Source organism: Phacochoerus africanus, chromosome 13 (genome assembly GCF_016906955.1).
Source record: "Phacochoerus africanus isolate WHEZ1 chromosome 13, ROS_Pafr_v1, whole genome shotgun sequence".
NCBI classification, from domain to species: Eukaryota; Metazoa; Chordata; class Mammalia; order Artiodactyla; family Suidae; genus Phacochoerus; species Phacochoerus africanus.
In genome coordinates, this window is record NC_062556.1 from 45,846,507 (window position 1) to 45,862,624 (window position 16,118).

Here is a 16,118-nt window from a genome sequence, read left to right on the forward strand (position 1 = left end):
GCCCCGCTTTCTGTTTTGCTCTCTGGAAAAAACACAGCCCCATCTACTCAGATATCAAGTCACAAATCTCTCCTGTTGGAGAGATTTCTTGGACTCTTTCCTATCTGTTATTCTCTTACCTGCCCCAACCTGATGATTCAATCTGCTAGTTCTGCCTCCAAATGTCCCTGAACTTTATCCCCATGGGGAGGGTGGGGGGTGGGGACTAGGGGAGGGGGTTCTCACTCTCTCTCTTTTAGAGTCTCAGTACCTTTCACCAGTACCAGCCTCTCATGGTCCGTTTGCCAGTCTTTCATCCTACCCCCTCCAGTTTGCCTGCACTGTATTAAAGGAAAAGGTTCTGGAACTGTCTGACGACGCTACTCCTCCCCTGTATTAACCCTCCCACTCCATCCCACTGTGACAGCAGGTTTTTCTGTTTGTCCGCCCCCCTCAGCACTGCGGTACCCAGGATGGCTTTACCACTGCTCTGTGCTAAGAAAGGTTTGTGCATCGAATGAATGAAACTGCTTTAATTCAAATGCCTTGTAGTCTTAAAAAAACATAACATAGACGAGTCAATAGAGGAGTAATGTATTTTGTGAAACAAAAAGCCTATTGCTGGTATTTTATCCATTCAACCATCTTTTCTGTTCCAACTAATTAGAATCTGTATTTTTGAAAGGGAGAATAATGGAGGGCGGTTTTACTGACAGCTGGTGTCATTTAAAGGTCTAGTCTGCAAATAAAATCTCATTTTAAACCTTTAAAATTAGCAATGTGACATGTATTTGAGCCTTCTATTTTTTTCCCTTAAATGAGCATTAAGTTTTAAAACAATATTTATTTTTTATTCTTAGTTACGAAGGTTTTTTTATTGAGTTATCTTAAGTCTTAGAAGCATCATTTTAATGTATAAATGTATAGTCACCAATAGCAACTTTATTTTCTACAAAAATCAGGCTCTTTGTGATCCTTTTTTTTCTTTTTTTTTTTATCTTTTTGGCCATGGGGACTGAACCCGTTCCAATGACAATGCCAGATCCTTAACCCACTAGGCCACCAGGGAACTCTGAGTTCCTTGTTATCTTTAGTAGTTCCATAAAAACCACACATTTTGTACTACTTAGTAGTAGTGAATTTTGTCATTTAGGATAAGATGGACAACACCCGTAATCTAGCTTTTTGGGAGAACATGAGAAAAGTACAAGGCTGTGAATATCACAACTCCACTCCTCCTTACAACACAGTTTTAGTGGCTGAATGGATAAAATAAACCCAAAGGCAAAGGAAGGAAAATGAGGAGCATGGACCTAAGATCCCTTGGCATTTTAAACTTTCCACTGTCACTGATAATCTTGTGAAAACACAAACAATGAAGAAACAAAACTCACATCGTAATCTATTTATTCCACCAAGGTACTAATTGGTGGGCTATTTTAGAAGCCTTTCCTTTTCTAAATATACGAAAAAGATACATCTATCTTTCAAATAAATAAGATAGCATTTTAAAAAACTAAATCAAATACAAATAGCATTTATATCTCCATTCCATAACTGTAAAACCTAGGTTCAACGTGCTTCTAAATAGTAACTCCCTTGAACAGATTCAAATAACGTCACCAATGAAAACAAGTGCTACACTTTCAGAGCATTTGGTTACTGATCCAGATTTTTCAGTTTCCTTTTGGAAGTGGTATTTGCGTACTTGTTCCCATGGGTAGGTGATGGTTAGCAAAACCCTGCAGTCAGGATCGATTAGCCCTTCAGTGCAGCTGTATCAAGCTCACCTATGGCTCACCTGTATCAAGCTCACCTATGGCTCACCTGTACCAAGCTTGCCTATGGCTTTGCCATCATGCTTTACCTGGTGGATCTCTGCAGATATCACTGTCTCCCCTACCAGATTGAGAACTCTTTGTCTTCTTCTTTCTGGTGCACCCATTACTATTCAGAGAGCTGTGTACTGAGCAAGCACTCAAGAGCTGCCTTTTTAATTTAATTATTAATGCTCCCGGTCCTTACTGTAAAACGAAACTGACTTTCTAACAAAGTAAAACTTTAGTAGACTATAAAGAAAGACTAGTCCCTATTAATACAAAACCTTCAAAATAGACCATTTAACATCACTTGCTACCTTAGTCCTTCCAAGTACTTTAATGAACAACTAAACAGGTAGGTACCACTGGCTAGACATGCACAGAGTGTGGCCCTAGTGGGAAAAGACTGGCAGGTTATTAGCAGACTTGTCTTTGAGACCAGGCATAATACAATAACACAGGTTCTGGAGAATCCAGAGTCTGCATCTCAGTATTTCAGCTCCACTCGTTGTCCACCCCATGACGGTGAACAGGTGCTCTAACTTTTCAAGGGATTTACAGAGGCGATTAAAATATGTAGCATAAGCAGAGCAGAGCACTCTGCCCGGGACCTGGCAGGTCCTCAGCAAATAGCAGTTCTCTCTCACCACCGGTTTCCATGCCTGTTCACAGCATTCCTTACTCCTGACCACACACTCTGATGTCTTCAAAGTCTCCTGCTCCCCTGCCCTCGTGTCCGAGTAGACCCCATGCCCTGTGGTCTCCACTGCCCCACTGTCTCCCACATGCCTGCTCCCTGACCACTGCTCTGCTGCCACAGGGCAACAACCAACTGTCCCAGGGTCATGGAGAATGGAGGTCTACCTGCCGAGGGACAGAGGGGGGTCAGAGAGCTTAACGGACAAGGTGATGTTGAGGCTGTTTCCAGAAAGAAATAGGAGCTCACCAACTAAGGAAGGAAAAAAGGAGGCGCCCAGGCAGGCCATTTCAGGTAGGGGTAAGAATGTGCAAATAAGCTCCATAGAGCTGGGCAGCTTTGGAGGTTGGTTCATTTATATGGCTGGCGGCGGGGGGGGGGGGGGGGGGGATGGGATGGGGTCAGTGGATGAGGTTTAATAAATACACAGGAGTTAGATGACAGGGACTTACACGCCCATCTTAGAAAGGTGTCCTCAAATTCCCTGGCCATGACAGACAGCTCCCATGGTGTTCCTTTGTCATTCTGCTTATATCTTTATCATGTGGCCTTGCACACCTGGCCTTTGTTATGACTATTCAATGACTCTTGCCTAATACACTTATGGACAAGACCATTGAAGATGGGGGCTGTGCCTCTTTCTGCCTTTTCAAGAAAAACCTATAGTGCCTTAGACATCAAAATGCTCAATAAATATTTGTCTTGGTGACTTTGTCTATGAATGGGTCCTTTCAAAGAAGAGACTATGTTTAACTAAGCATTTAAAAAATGTTCCTTAAATCCTCCTACATTGTTGGTGGGAATGTAAGTTGGTGCAGCCACTAGGGAGAACAGTATGACAAAGGTTCCCTAAAGAACTAAAAACAGATTTGCCATATGATCCTGTAACCCCATTTCTGGGGCTATATCTGGCGAAAAACATAATTTGAAAAGATACAAGTTCATAGCAGCACTATTTTCAATAGCCAAGACATGGAAGCAACCTAAATGTCCATCGGCAGAGGAATGGATAACAAAGAAGTACACTTCTTTATATATACACTTCCTATACACACACACACACACACACACACACACACACACACACACGTACAATGGAATATTATATTGGTGATAAAAGAGAAGGAAACAATGCCATTCGTGGCAACGTGGAGAGACCTAGAGATTATCATGCTAAGTGTAGGAAGCCAGACAGAGAAAGGCAAATAAATACCTTATATCACTTATATGTGGAATTTAAAAAGTGATACAAAGGAACTTACTTCTAAAAGAACAGACTCACAAACATAGAAAGCAAACTTATGGTTACCAAAGGGGGAGAGGTGGGGGGGAGGGATAAATTAGGAGTTTGGGATTAAAATACACAAACCACTATACGTAAAATAGATAACCAACAAGGACCTACTGTATAGCACAAGGAACTATACTCAATATCTTTGAGTAACTTATAACGGAAGAGAATGTAACAAAATAATATATTTATTTATGTATATGTACAACTGAATGACTTTGTTGCATATGTGAAACTAGCACAACATTTTAAATCAACTAAATTTCAATAAAATTGGGAAAATGTTCCATGGAAGCTTGATTATACTATCATTATAAAAATTAGGGTAAAGGGGCTTATTAAATAATAATTTTACTCCAATTTGTCTGCACTATGTAAATTTTACATTAGTAGAGTCTGAAAGAAAGAGTTAATGTAATTACAGCTGATTGTGTGATAAGAATACACTTAATTATCCAAATTTTTCTGCCTTGAACCTACTGCTCACAATAATAACATATATCCATATCACTATCCATACATACATAATTTCAACTCAACAAATAATGACTGGGTCCTTACAATATGTTAGTCACTGAATTCACTGGGGTGCAAAAATTATGCCCCTTGTGGTAATTATGCAACAACTTGCTATATTTATGTGTAAGTTAGAAAGAGAAAACTTGAGATCCACAGAGTTGAGTAGCTTGTCTAATTAACTAACCAGTCAGGGGCCAAAGACAAATTTCTGTCTCCTGACTTGAAATTTAGTGCTATTTATATGATGGTGTATTATTTCCCCACGGTTACCAATATGGTGCATATCTGTGAGCTTTGTGGGCAGGACTTTAAAAAAACTTATTTGGAGAGGATTTTTACCTGAAAAATGTCAGTTTGCTCTTAAGTGATTCATTATCCTGGCACCACTAAGCCCTATGCTTTGTCTAACCATGAATCTAGACAGAGGGTCTGACGTGGAGTTTTCTATGGAATGAGTCATTAATTAATAAAGACAGAGGCGAAATTATAAACGGGACCCCATTGCCTGGAGGTAAGTTCTGGCAACTCCAAGACTTGCGAATAAAAGCCACCAAGATACACAGCTGTCACCTAGCTCAGGACTTTCTTTGCAGAAAGAGCACTGAATCATTTTAGAATCTCATCCAATAAAATAAGATGTCAAATTAGAAGCAAGAAATATAGGAATAACAATAAGAAGTGATGAAGCAAGTAAAAAAGTGAAAAAGCATGGACTCCACAAGCATCTCAGATTGAGGTGTGTGGGGTGTGTGTGTGTGTGTGTGCGCGCACATGCACATGTGCCAACAGTCATTACCTGATATTAATTATAGTTCATGATATTCATTACAGAGGCTTCATTCCTCAAGGGAAGGGCTAAATAATGTATCATTTCCTTTATTTGTAAAGGTAAGGAAGGACATATTTTAGAAACTTTTGCATAAAAATTGGTTAGTATTTTTAAAGCATCTGCATGAGTTAACTTCCTTGATATGTAAAATTCAGCTACGAATTATTTTTGCTAAAGCCAGACAGATGAGAAACATGACCACTTTATGTTTACTAATTTTTTTTTTCTTTTTCTTTAGGGCTGTGCCTGTGGCACATGGAAGTTCCCAGGCTAGGGGTCAAATTGAATCTACAGCTGCTGGCCTAGGCCAGAGCCACAGCAACACAGGATCTGAGCCGTGCCTGTGACCTACACCACAGCTCACAGCAATGACAGATCTGCAACCCACTGAGGGAGGCCAGGGACTGAACCTGCATCCTCATGGATAACAGTCAGATTTGTTTCCACTACACTACGAAGAGAATCCCTGTTTACTAATTTGTAAAACTTAAGGTGTATAGTTTTCATATGAATTCAAATGAATATTAGACAAAATTGGCTAAATGAGCCTCATAGATTTATTAAAGAGCAGGATATTAGGTTGCTATCTTCAAATTCAGATTCATTTGAAACTGAGTATTTTTATATATTGAAATCACTTAAAAAAAACCTGGTATTAAATCTTCATCTTGCCTTTTCCTGTTCCTCATTAAATTACAACACTGCAGAAGTCGAGATAATACAGACATGTCAAACATACCACTAGAGGGTTCTAGCTGACTCATAAACCCGCTTAGACTACACCCGACATCTGGTTGTAGTTTGCCATCTAGTGGTTGTAAGAATGACCGGTGCCTGAGTGTCATTTGCTTGTACTGCATTTTAGAAAACACCATGGCACACATTTTTAGAAAACACTGAGCGCTACCAAACTCATCAAACAATTTCCTTCTAAAATTCATACTTAGATCATTTAAAAAGCAATAAAATTCTTAAAATGAGGGAAAGTCATTGTATAGAGTAGTTATGCTTAGCACAGATTTAAATGACGTTTAATTGCAAAAACACTGCATATTCATTTAAAATACACTGTACACTGCTTCACGCAGAGGAGACACACAATTTAAACTAGTGAATAGCAATAATGTATTTTCTGATGACAGGGTGGATATGATTTCTGAGATTTTTTTTTTCTTCTATTAAACATGCCTTAAGTGATTTACCACAGGCAGGTATTAAGTAGCTATTTAAAAATACTTGGTCAAATATATATTATCTAAACTGCACATTCGTGAAACAGTACTTAATTATTTTTAAATTAAAAGGAATTCTTTAGCACTGATTTTTGTTTTTCACTCTAAATATCTTATTAATACATAGAAAATGACTATACATAAAATAAGTAACCAACAAGGACCTACTGTTGGCATAGGGAATGATAATATATGTAGTAGCCTATAAGGGAAAAGATTCTGAAAAAGGATATATATATATAGTCAGTTATATATGTATTCATACATACATATCTCTGAATCACTTGGTTGTACACCTGAAACAGGACATTGTAAATCAACTATACTTCAATTTTAAAAATGTAGAGAATGATCCTCTTTCATGCTCCTACAAATGTTTTATTTACTGTATGTAAAAGTCTTAAACAGATGACTGATCTTGTACTAATAACACATAAAAGATCAAGTGTTAAAGCTAGAATTAACATGCCTTTCTCAAAGAAAGTGTCTCGTTGCCCCCCGTTCACCTCCCATCGCGTGCAGAGTTCTCATAAGTCATCTGTTAAAATCCTGAACTTCACATCCATTATTACCGGTCACACAAAAATAACTTACTCAATGTGCCTGAAGCAAAGGTAAGGCTAAGAAGATATTTATTAAAAACAAAGCAAGCTAACCTGAATCCCTACAGAACTAGCACTGATTTCATTTTGAACACAAAGTTATGAAAGCCTACACGTAATTATAAGTCCGAAACCAGTATGGGCTCATTTCGAGCCAGTGGCAGCAAATCAACCAAACATCATTCTTTCTTATTAAAAGTACTGCTAATTGACTGATAGTTTAGGAGACTGTGCCTTGCATAGAGTAAGCATTTCTCTGCTACAGGGATGGACGGATTTTGCATCTCTGGGTTTGGGGTGGGAATTTCACAAGGCCATTCTGATGTAGCTGGTGAGATTAGGATGCAAAGTATTACATTTAGAATGGACAAGCAGTGAAGTCCTACTGTACTGCACAAGGAACTATTTTATTTTATTTTATTTTATTTTTTTATTTATTTTTGTTTTTTTGCTTTTTAGGGCTGCACCTGCGGTATATGGAAGCTCCCGAGCTGGGGGACAAATCGGAGCTACCGCTGCTGGCCTACGCCATAGCCATAGCAATGCCAGATCTGCAACCTACACCACAGCTCATGGTTGCCTGATCATTAACCCACTGAGTGAAGCCAGGGATCGAACTGCATTCTCATGGATACTAGTTAGATTTGTTTCTGCTGAGCCACAAGGGGAATTCCCAGGGACTTATATCCAGTCTCTTGGGACAGACCATGATGGAAGATAATATAAGAATATATGTCATAATATATATGACTGGGTCACTTTGTTGTACAGCAGAAACTGGCACAACACGGTAAATCAACTACACTTTAATAAACATATTTTTAAAAATGGATATTGGAGGTAGGACAACCAGGTAGATCCTTAGCTGTAAGTTAATGATTTAAGACAAACTTATATGGAAATATCCAGGATCACATCCCCGGGGTTTTTCTTTTTCAACCTGTTCTATTCACTACTTGGAAAAATTGAGCTGCTAAAGGAGAGAGCAAAACATCTAAAAGCAACGGGGGTGGGCAGAGGTGCCGAAGTCGTTTCAGTGTATTACGGTAATGAGCCCGAGTCAATAAGGTGGATACAATGTAATTATTTCCTGGCCTTGAAAGGGTATGTGCAGCCCTCATAGCAATGACTCCGTCCTGTATCTTTCACAAGAGGTCCTCCAGCCTGTGGCTGAATACCTCAGTGAAGGAAAAGCCACTGCCTCCAAGGGAGCCATCATTTGAGGGACAGGTTCAACTACAAATACAACCCTGCATGTTCAGATTTAAAAGAAGTCTGTTATATGTCCAAGGGGATGGGGAGATGACATTTCCAGCAGTGTTTTGATTCGGATGACCTAAAAGAGGGAGTCAACTGCTAAGACATACTCACCTTTATATCTGCTGAGAGATGCCCATTACCTAGAGCGCTTCCTTCAATTTGAGGTGTGAAAGCGTGCAAAGACACAGAGATATGTCAGAACAGACCTAGAGACACATGGCCGAGGGAACTGAGGGTGTCTGATTGGGAGAAAGGAAGATGCCAGAGCTTGATGACAGTGTTGAGAGGAGCACCACAGCCGGACAGGGAGAAGTACGGTGTGATGGAGCCAGAACCCTTCCCTTCAGCCAAGAGGCAGGGAGAGCCAAGCACGCCCTTAGAGACGATTCAACGCTGTAAGAGACGAGGACTCTGCCCTCAGAAAGGTCACTCAACTTGTCTTGCAGAAGATACCGCTTTCTGTCCCGCAAAGAATTTAAGGAGCGGTAAGAAATAATACCTGAGCAGGAGCCACAGTCCCACCAAAGAGATAATGGTGGCTGCGGCCACCAGATGTCGTGAGGATTGAGCGAAACAAAAGATATGTTGAGTGTGCAGAAGACTGCAGAGTAGGGACTTGTTAATCGGAGAGAAATGACACCCAAGGGATCCTTCCAATCAGGAAACAAACTAGAGTCTGATACATAAGGTCCATTAGGATCCTAGGAGTCTATGATTTCATCTTATTAAGAAGCCGAGCTAATTAATGCTGCTTCTGCATTCAAAGTTTACATGGCTTTGAATCATAATGCATACATCACGTCTCCCCCACTTTCACGATCTAAGCTAAAAACCTATAAGATGCAATCCTATAATGCCGTGACCTTAAATCCTTTAAATCTCTTTCTCTCTTTCACTGTTTATCACTTGGATAAATGAAATAGAGGGGGTTTGTGTGATAAAGGGGCTAATAAGTATTTCAGAAAGTTCAAGGAAAATAGGAATAACTGAAAATATATGAAGAGTCACTAAAGAAAGTTCATTCTTTTTTTTTTTTAAAAAAACTGAAATGCTCCCATAAAGGTCAGTAATAGAACCTGATCATACTCCTATGATTTGTGTGCATTAGCTACGGATAGGCTGAAACAGGTGTATTCAACTTTCACAGCTTTATACTCACTCTTGGCCTTAGTAAGAAAATTGATTCAAAAAAAGTGACTAAGAAATGGATGAAAACCTCTCCTAGGAAAGCCCAGGATCAATGGAGAGGGAAGAATCTGGAATTAAATAAAAAAAGGGAGAAGGACGGGGAACAGGGAGGAAAGATGGAACAGACAATGTACACACTGGGTTGAATAACCTTAGAAAGAAAAAGAAAAAAAAAAAGCAGTCCCCACTGTGGCTAAGTGGGCTAAGAATCCGACATAGTGTCTATGAGGATGTGGGTTGGATCCCTGGCCTCGCTCAGTTAAGCGTCTGGTGTTGCCTGTGAGCTGGGGTGTAGGTTGTAGATACAGCTCGGATCTTGACACTGTTGTGGCTGTGGTGTAGGCCGGCAGCTGCAGGTCTGATTCAACCCCTTGCCCTGGAACTTCTGTATGGTGCAGGTGCGGCCCCAGAAGAAAAAAAGAAATTAAAAAAAAATTATTCAAGTGTTAGATGAGCAAAAGCAAACTGCACACTCTGTAACGCTTTTCTGACGTCACGCCAGCAGCCTGTGCTATAATGTCATCACACACACACAAAGATGCTCCACCTGAGCACTCAGAGTCTCCAGAAGTCTCGGTACAGCAGCTTTCAAATCATCTGATACAATAGCATCACTAAATAAATGGAGAGAATGCTGATTTGAATGACTTTGCAACCTCAGCCGACCACAGTGTGGTTACAGCAGATGGGAGATGGAAGCACCATTTACACGACCCCACAGGACTTGTTACACCAGAAGCTCCCAGTTAGAGGCAAGCGATGAGGCTGATTTCTGTGGAGGACAGTTACTGTCCTGGGCTGGTGTGATCTATGGCACACGGCTACCAGGAATGCGTGTGCATGAATTTCTCTCTTCTCTCTGCTTCTCTGAGGTTCACTCATTCTAGTCACGAGGCACTCTTCCTAGAAAAAGTACTGTAACAGGGCGGGGGAGGGGGCGCTTCTTCCACCTCTGGTCTCTTTCCAGAGCTTCCCACCGGTGGTCCCCCAAAAAATCAGAGGCCAAGGAGGCTTGGGGATGTCAGGTGAGGGACACACAGATAGAGGATGGATGGGAAGGGTACGGAACGAAGTTAACGTTGTCAGGTTCTTTCCTGGGTGGGTGAACAGGTGGCTGGATGGGTAGGTGAATGGATGGCGACCAAGTCAGTGAGTCACTTGGGACCTCAATTTCCTTCTCAGCAAAATGTGAATACCAAAGTCCTCTCCATGTACAAAAAAAAAAAAAAAAAAAGAAAAAAAAAGAAAAAGAAAAATGCCAGTGAGTGTCCAATGGAATCAGGTGGAAATATTGTTTTAACCTCCCCACAGTGCTATGTACATGTCAATCTTTTTTTTTTTTATTATTATCTTTATTTGTTTGGTTATGTAGGAGATAAGATCAAGGGGAGGAAAAATGTGATCTAAGTGGTAGTGAAAATGCTGACTTCAAGAGAAGAGAAAGCTTTGTTCGGCTCGTTTGGTGTGTTCTGTGGACATTTTCAAACCTGATAACTAGACAACGATCAAGCAGCAATGCTGATTATGAAAACGTCTAGACCACAGTGTCCATACTGTTATTATCAAAGCCCTTAAGACACAGAAGAAATAGTTTGTTTGCTAAACTTCCCGGAGACTTAAGCCTTTTTCAACTGAGAGAGGGACCTCTCCATTTAGAAAGGAACTAAACCAAGATGCACGTACGATGGGTGAGCACAGAACCTTCCAGCAAAAGTCAAGCCTCGGGCCCCTTCTGGACTCTCACTGACCCTCCAGCAGAGCTGTACCTGTGTGCGTCCTTCGATGAGCCTTCAGGTGAGAACTCTTTGTGTAGACTTTGTTACATCCCTCAAAATCACATCTGTGGATACGCCGCTTTCTGGAGTCTGGGGATTCAGACCTTCTCTGGCGTCTTGTGCTCTCAATACTAAATGGTGAGATTGAACTGGAAAAAGAAAAAGGAGATTTAAATGGTGAGACACCCAGCTCTCTGCTCTCGTTCTGGTGGCATGAGCCCTCCTGTCTCATAATCTGTAGCTTCAGACAGATTCAAGGTCCCATGTCCAACATTTCCTCCTGTCACTTTCTGGGACACGGTTCATTTCTTAATCTTGAAGGTGGGCCGCTTGACCTATTTTGGATGAAACGCTCCTTGGGAGGGAAAGACATGCTTAAAATAACAACAGTAAAAATGAAATGAAAGCAGCGTTGAGTAGATTCCCCATCATCAAAAGAAATACTCTGACGGCGTTACAACGATCGCTCTAAGTTTTGAACTTCTGAAGACACTCACGGAGTATATTTTAGGAGGACCTGCTACAGACACATGACAGAACGAATGCATTTAATAAGTAACAAAAGGGTCTCAACTGCATGTGACAACACATAAAATCATGTAAAATCACAACAGACATTTCAAAACAAGTGAGGTCGGGCTGAAAGAAATGACATCAGTACATCAATAACATGACTCATGACAAGCTATTTCTGTTTCGTAAAAGGCACCTGACATTTAACTTTTCCAGTTGGTGGTTTTTCATGGTGAGGAATAAAGTGCATTGTATTTAAAGATTAGCTGTACCACATTGTGAAAAAAGAGTTTTAACTATGAAATTTGGCCCTGACTTGTACATTGTTTAATCTTAATGCCACGGTAGAAAAACAGGATTAGTTTGTAATGTCAGGTAACTGATTAACATGTACTTCTTCCAACCTTAATCTCTTTTGATTGAGATAAAAATGAAGATGACTCATCTTTTTTGGTTATTCATCAAGTTCTTTAAGATTACAGTCAAATATAATGAAAAAGCAGTCACCCATATTCCTACTATAAAAAGCTTACCACTGGTAATATTTTGACGTATTTTCTTCCAATTTTTCCATGTTTTGATGCTTTTCTAAAATTTCTTTTTTTTCCATTTAAGTATAGCTGATTTACAGTGTTGTATCGATTTCTGCTGTACAGCACAGTGACCCATACTATCTTTTTCTCATACTTTTTCTTTTTCTCATACGATCTTCCATCATGTTCTATCCCAAGAGATTGGATATAGTTCCCTGTGCTGTACAGTAGGACCTCATTGCTTATCCATTCTAAATGTAACACGTCACGTCACCCCTTAAAAAACTTTGAACATGACATATAAAGATCCACCCCTAGCCTGTTGATTTCCAACATTATCCTGATTCCTTCTTTTCTCAGGAAAAACCTCTAATATCACTGTTTTTTTAATTCCTCCAATTCTTTTAAATTATGCTTACATATATACATACATATGTATATACACACATAATATGCATTCATGGGAACATATTTTGTGTTTTTTTAAGAGATATATAAATAATATGCTATTCTCATCATTCTACATATTGTTCTACACTTGACTTTGTTCCCTCAACATTAAGGATCCGAGAGCTGTGGTTTGTTTGTTTGAAGTGCTATATACCATAGTTCATTGATGCTAAGATGAATCTTTTCATATTTCAATGTCTCTAAAATTAGGATGTGAGGAGTTCCCATTGTGGCTCAGCAGAAACAAATCTGACTAGCATCCGTGAGGATGTGGTTTTGAGCCCTGGCCTCGCTCAGTGGGTTAAGGATCCGGTGTTGCTGTGAGCTGTGCTGTAGGTCACTAGACATGGCTTGGATTGGGTGTTGCTGTGGCTGTGTCGTAGGCCAGTAGCTATAGCTCCAATTCGACCCTTAGCCCAGCAACTTCCATATGCCATGAATGTGGCCCTAAAAATCCCCCCCCCCAAAGAAATATTAAAATCAGGATACCCCTGACATTTGATGGCTTGTCATCATTTGACATATTTTTTTTTCCTTTCTTAGTGGTACATAAAATAATGGTGTATTCTACAATAAATGGCATTTCAGCCTAGATGGGGAGTTGGTAAACTTTTTTCTGTAAAGGGTTACATAGTGAATGTTTTATTTTGACTGAAAGTCTTATCATCAATGTTGTAACAAATCAACTCTCCAACTGGAACATGAAAGTAGCTATAGATAAATGTATAAAAAAATGAGTATGGCTATGTTCCCATAAAACTTGATTTACAGAACAAGTAGTGGGCTGCTTTTGAGCCATGGGCTGTCATACTTGACTGAGATGAAATATGGGAGTAGTCCAATGAAAATTCATCCCCAAGTTTTAAAATCCATTTCCTAAGTGAAGGACTTACAGATTATATCTAATATTTCACTCCGATGAACTTTTTTTAAGTTTTCAATGTATCTTTTCACTTGTACAAATAACAGATTCAGTAGCCAAGGCCTTCTATTATTAGATAAGATCAAATATAAATGATGTTTATCTATTTGTGTCTTAAACAGTTTTATGCAAGATCTCTATTAGTTGAAGGAAAGAACATATGGAATGACTAAGCTACTTTTCCAGCCTTCTTATCCCCCAATACAGATTTGTGGTTTTCCATATAATTGACTCAGTTGCAGGGATTGGCACTTACTGTGAAAAAAAGTCAAAAAAGTGTGAGTGGCGTGCCCCACAAAAGAACATATTTAGTCACTCCTGACAAGGTATGTTCTGGTGTGAATTCTTATGAATGAATGAATAGTGTGTGTGTGATTCTTGTGAACAAGAAAGCCTGTGTGTGTGATAACGGGGCAAGAGTAATTCATTTCTTGAATATCTAGTCATGAAAACAGAGATCTTGTCACTGGGGACCTCAGAAACAGAAGCTTTCAAACTGTGATATGTTTGACATCTTTTAAATGGAGAAAATGACATGGCATTTGTTCTCTTCAAATTATAACTTCAAGTCTGGAGTTCCCGTTGTGGCGCAGTGGAAACGAACCCGACTAGGAACCATGAGGTGGCAGGTGTGATCCCTGGCCTTGCTCAGTGGGTTAAGGATCTGGCATTGCCATGAGCTGTGGTGTAGGTCGCAGATACAGCTCGGATCTGGTGTTGCTGTGGCTCTGGCGTAGGCCGGCAGCAACAGCTCCGATTAGACCCCTAGCCTGGGAAACTCCATATGCCGTGGGTGCAGCTGTATAAAGACATAAAAAGACAAAAAGAATACATATGTATAACTTAAAGTCTATAAAAAGAATGCTTTGTTTTGTACAATACTTTCCACACAACAATATGCATAAGTCTAAATGTAATTAAGCATAATCATACACACATCTTGCTTTGCTTGTAGTTGATTTTAGCTATTTGTCTCGCTGTGTATTCTTTTTTTTTTTTCGTCTTTTTGCCATTTCTGGGGCTGCTCCCGCGGCATATGGAGGTTCCCAGGCTAGGGGTTGAATCAGAGCTGTAGCCACTGGCCTACACCACAGCCACAGCAGCTCGGGATCCGAGCCACATCTGCGACCTACACCACAGCTCACGGCAATGCCGGATCCTTAACCCACTGAGCAAGGCCAGGGATCGAACCTGCAACCTCATGGTTCCTAGTCGGATTCATTAACCACTGTGCCACGACGGGAACTCCTCGCTGTGTGTTCTTGTATGCAGAGAAAAGTGAAAAAGAAATCCGAAATCAAAACCAGGTAACTGCTAAGCAGGTCATTAAGGGAGCAATGAAGTAATGCTGCTTTGTAGTCCTACAGCCACTGAACTACATGGCAGACAGAGCAGGGAATGCAAACACTACAGAATGGCATGAAGTTACTCCACTCAGATTTCTGAGGGGTTTACGTCAAAACCGAAGACATGTCAGGTAGATGGCCTTTAATGCTCTATAAAACTTCAAGCCCTGGTTTTCCTCATTTTTTTGGGGGGGAGGGATATTTCTGATAAGTATTTAATTATTATTATTTTTTGACTTTTTGTCTTCTCAGGGCTGCACTTGCAGCATATGGAGGTTCCCAGGCTAGGGTTCTAACTGGAGCTGTAGCCACTGGCCTACGCCACAGCCACAGCAACACCAGATACGAGCTGCATCTGCGACCTACACCACAGCTCACGGCAATGCCAGATCCTTAACCCACTGAGCAAGGCCAGGGATCGAACCTTCCACCTCATGGTTCCTAGTCGGGTTCGTTTCCGCTGCACCATGACAGGAATTCCAATTTAATTAAAAATGTCTAATTAAAAATACCTTCTAAAAACATTCTTGTCAATGGTAAAGCTGTTTTTTTGTGTGTTTTTTTTTAAACTTTCTTTTTTATAAAAATTTTTATTTTTTTCCATTATAGCTGGATTGCCAAGGGGGAGGGGGAGGGAGGGTGATGGATTGGGAATTGGGGCTTAATAGATGCAAACTATTGCCTTTGGAATGGAGAAGCAATGAGATCCTGCTGTATAGCACTGGGAACTATATCTAGCTTTCCTCACTTTAAAGTGAAATGTTTTAGGACATGATGAAGAAAAACCACCTAAAGATACCTGTGTAGTGATCATGACAATGATAATAATTTTAAAAAAATGTATATACAATGACTATCTGGACCTAGCCAAGCTAGCACTAAGATTCTTCTTTTTCTTTTTTTGACTGCACCTGCCTCATGCACAAGTTCCCAAGCCAGGGATAGAACCTGTGCCACTGCAGTAACCTGAGCCACAGCAGTGACAATGCCAGATCCTTAGCCCACTGAGCCACAGGGAATGCCAAAGCTAGCTTTAAGATGACAGTTGATGAATAAATTTTCTCCCTGGGGGGTTCCCGCCATGGCGCAGTGGTTAACGAATCTGACTAGGAACCACGAGGTTGCGGGTTCGATCCCTGCCCTTGCTCAGTGGGTTAAGGAT

At 40.3% G+C, this 16,118-nt stretch overlaps 1 protein-coding gene across 10 annotated transcripts in view; it reads right to left on the minus strand.

The window, feature by feature from the left end:
- The window catches only part of KLF12 (KLF transcription factor 12), a 495,578-nt gene that overhangs the window by 20,092 nt on the left and 459,368 nt on the right, over window positions 1-16,118 (minus strand). For all 10 annotated transcript variants that reach the window (XM_047756500.1, XM_047756501.1, XM_047756499.1 and 7 more), the window contains one exon: window positions 11,184-11,341. In XM_047756500.1, coding sequence (XP_047612456.1) covers window positions 11,184-11,341 — 158 coding nt within the window. The remainder of the gene's footprint in view (window positions 1-11,183; window positions 11,342-16,118) is intronic.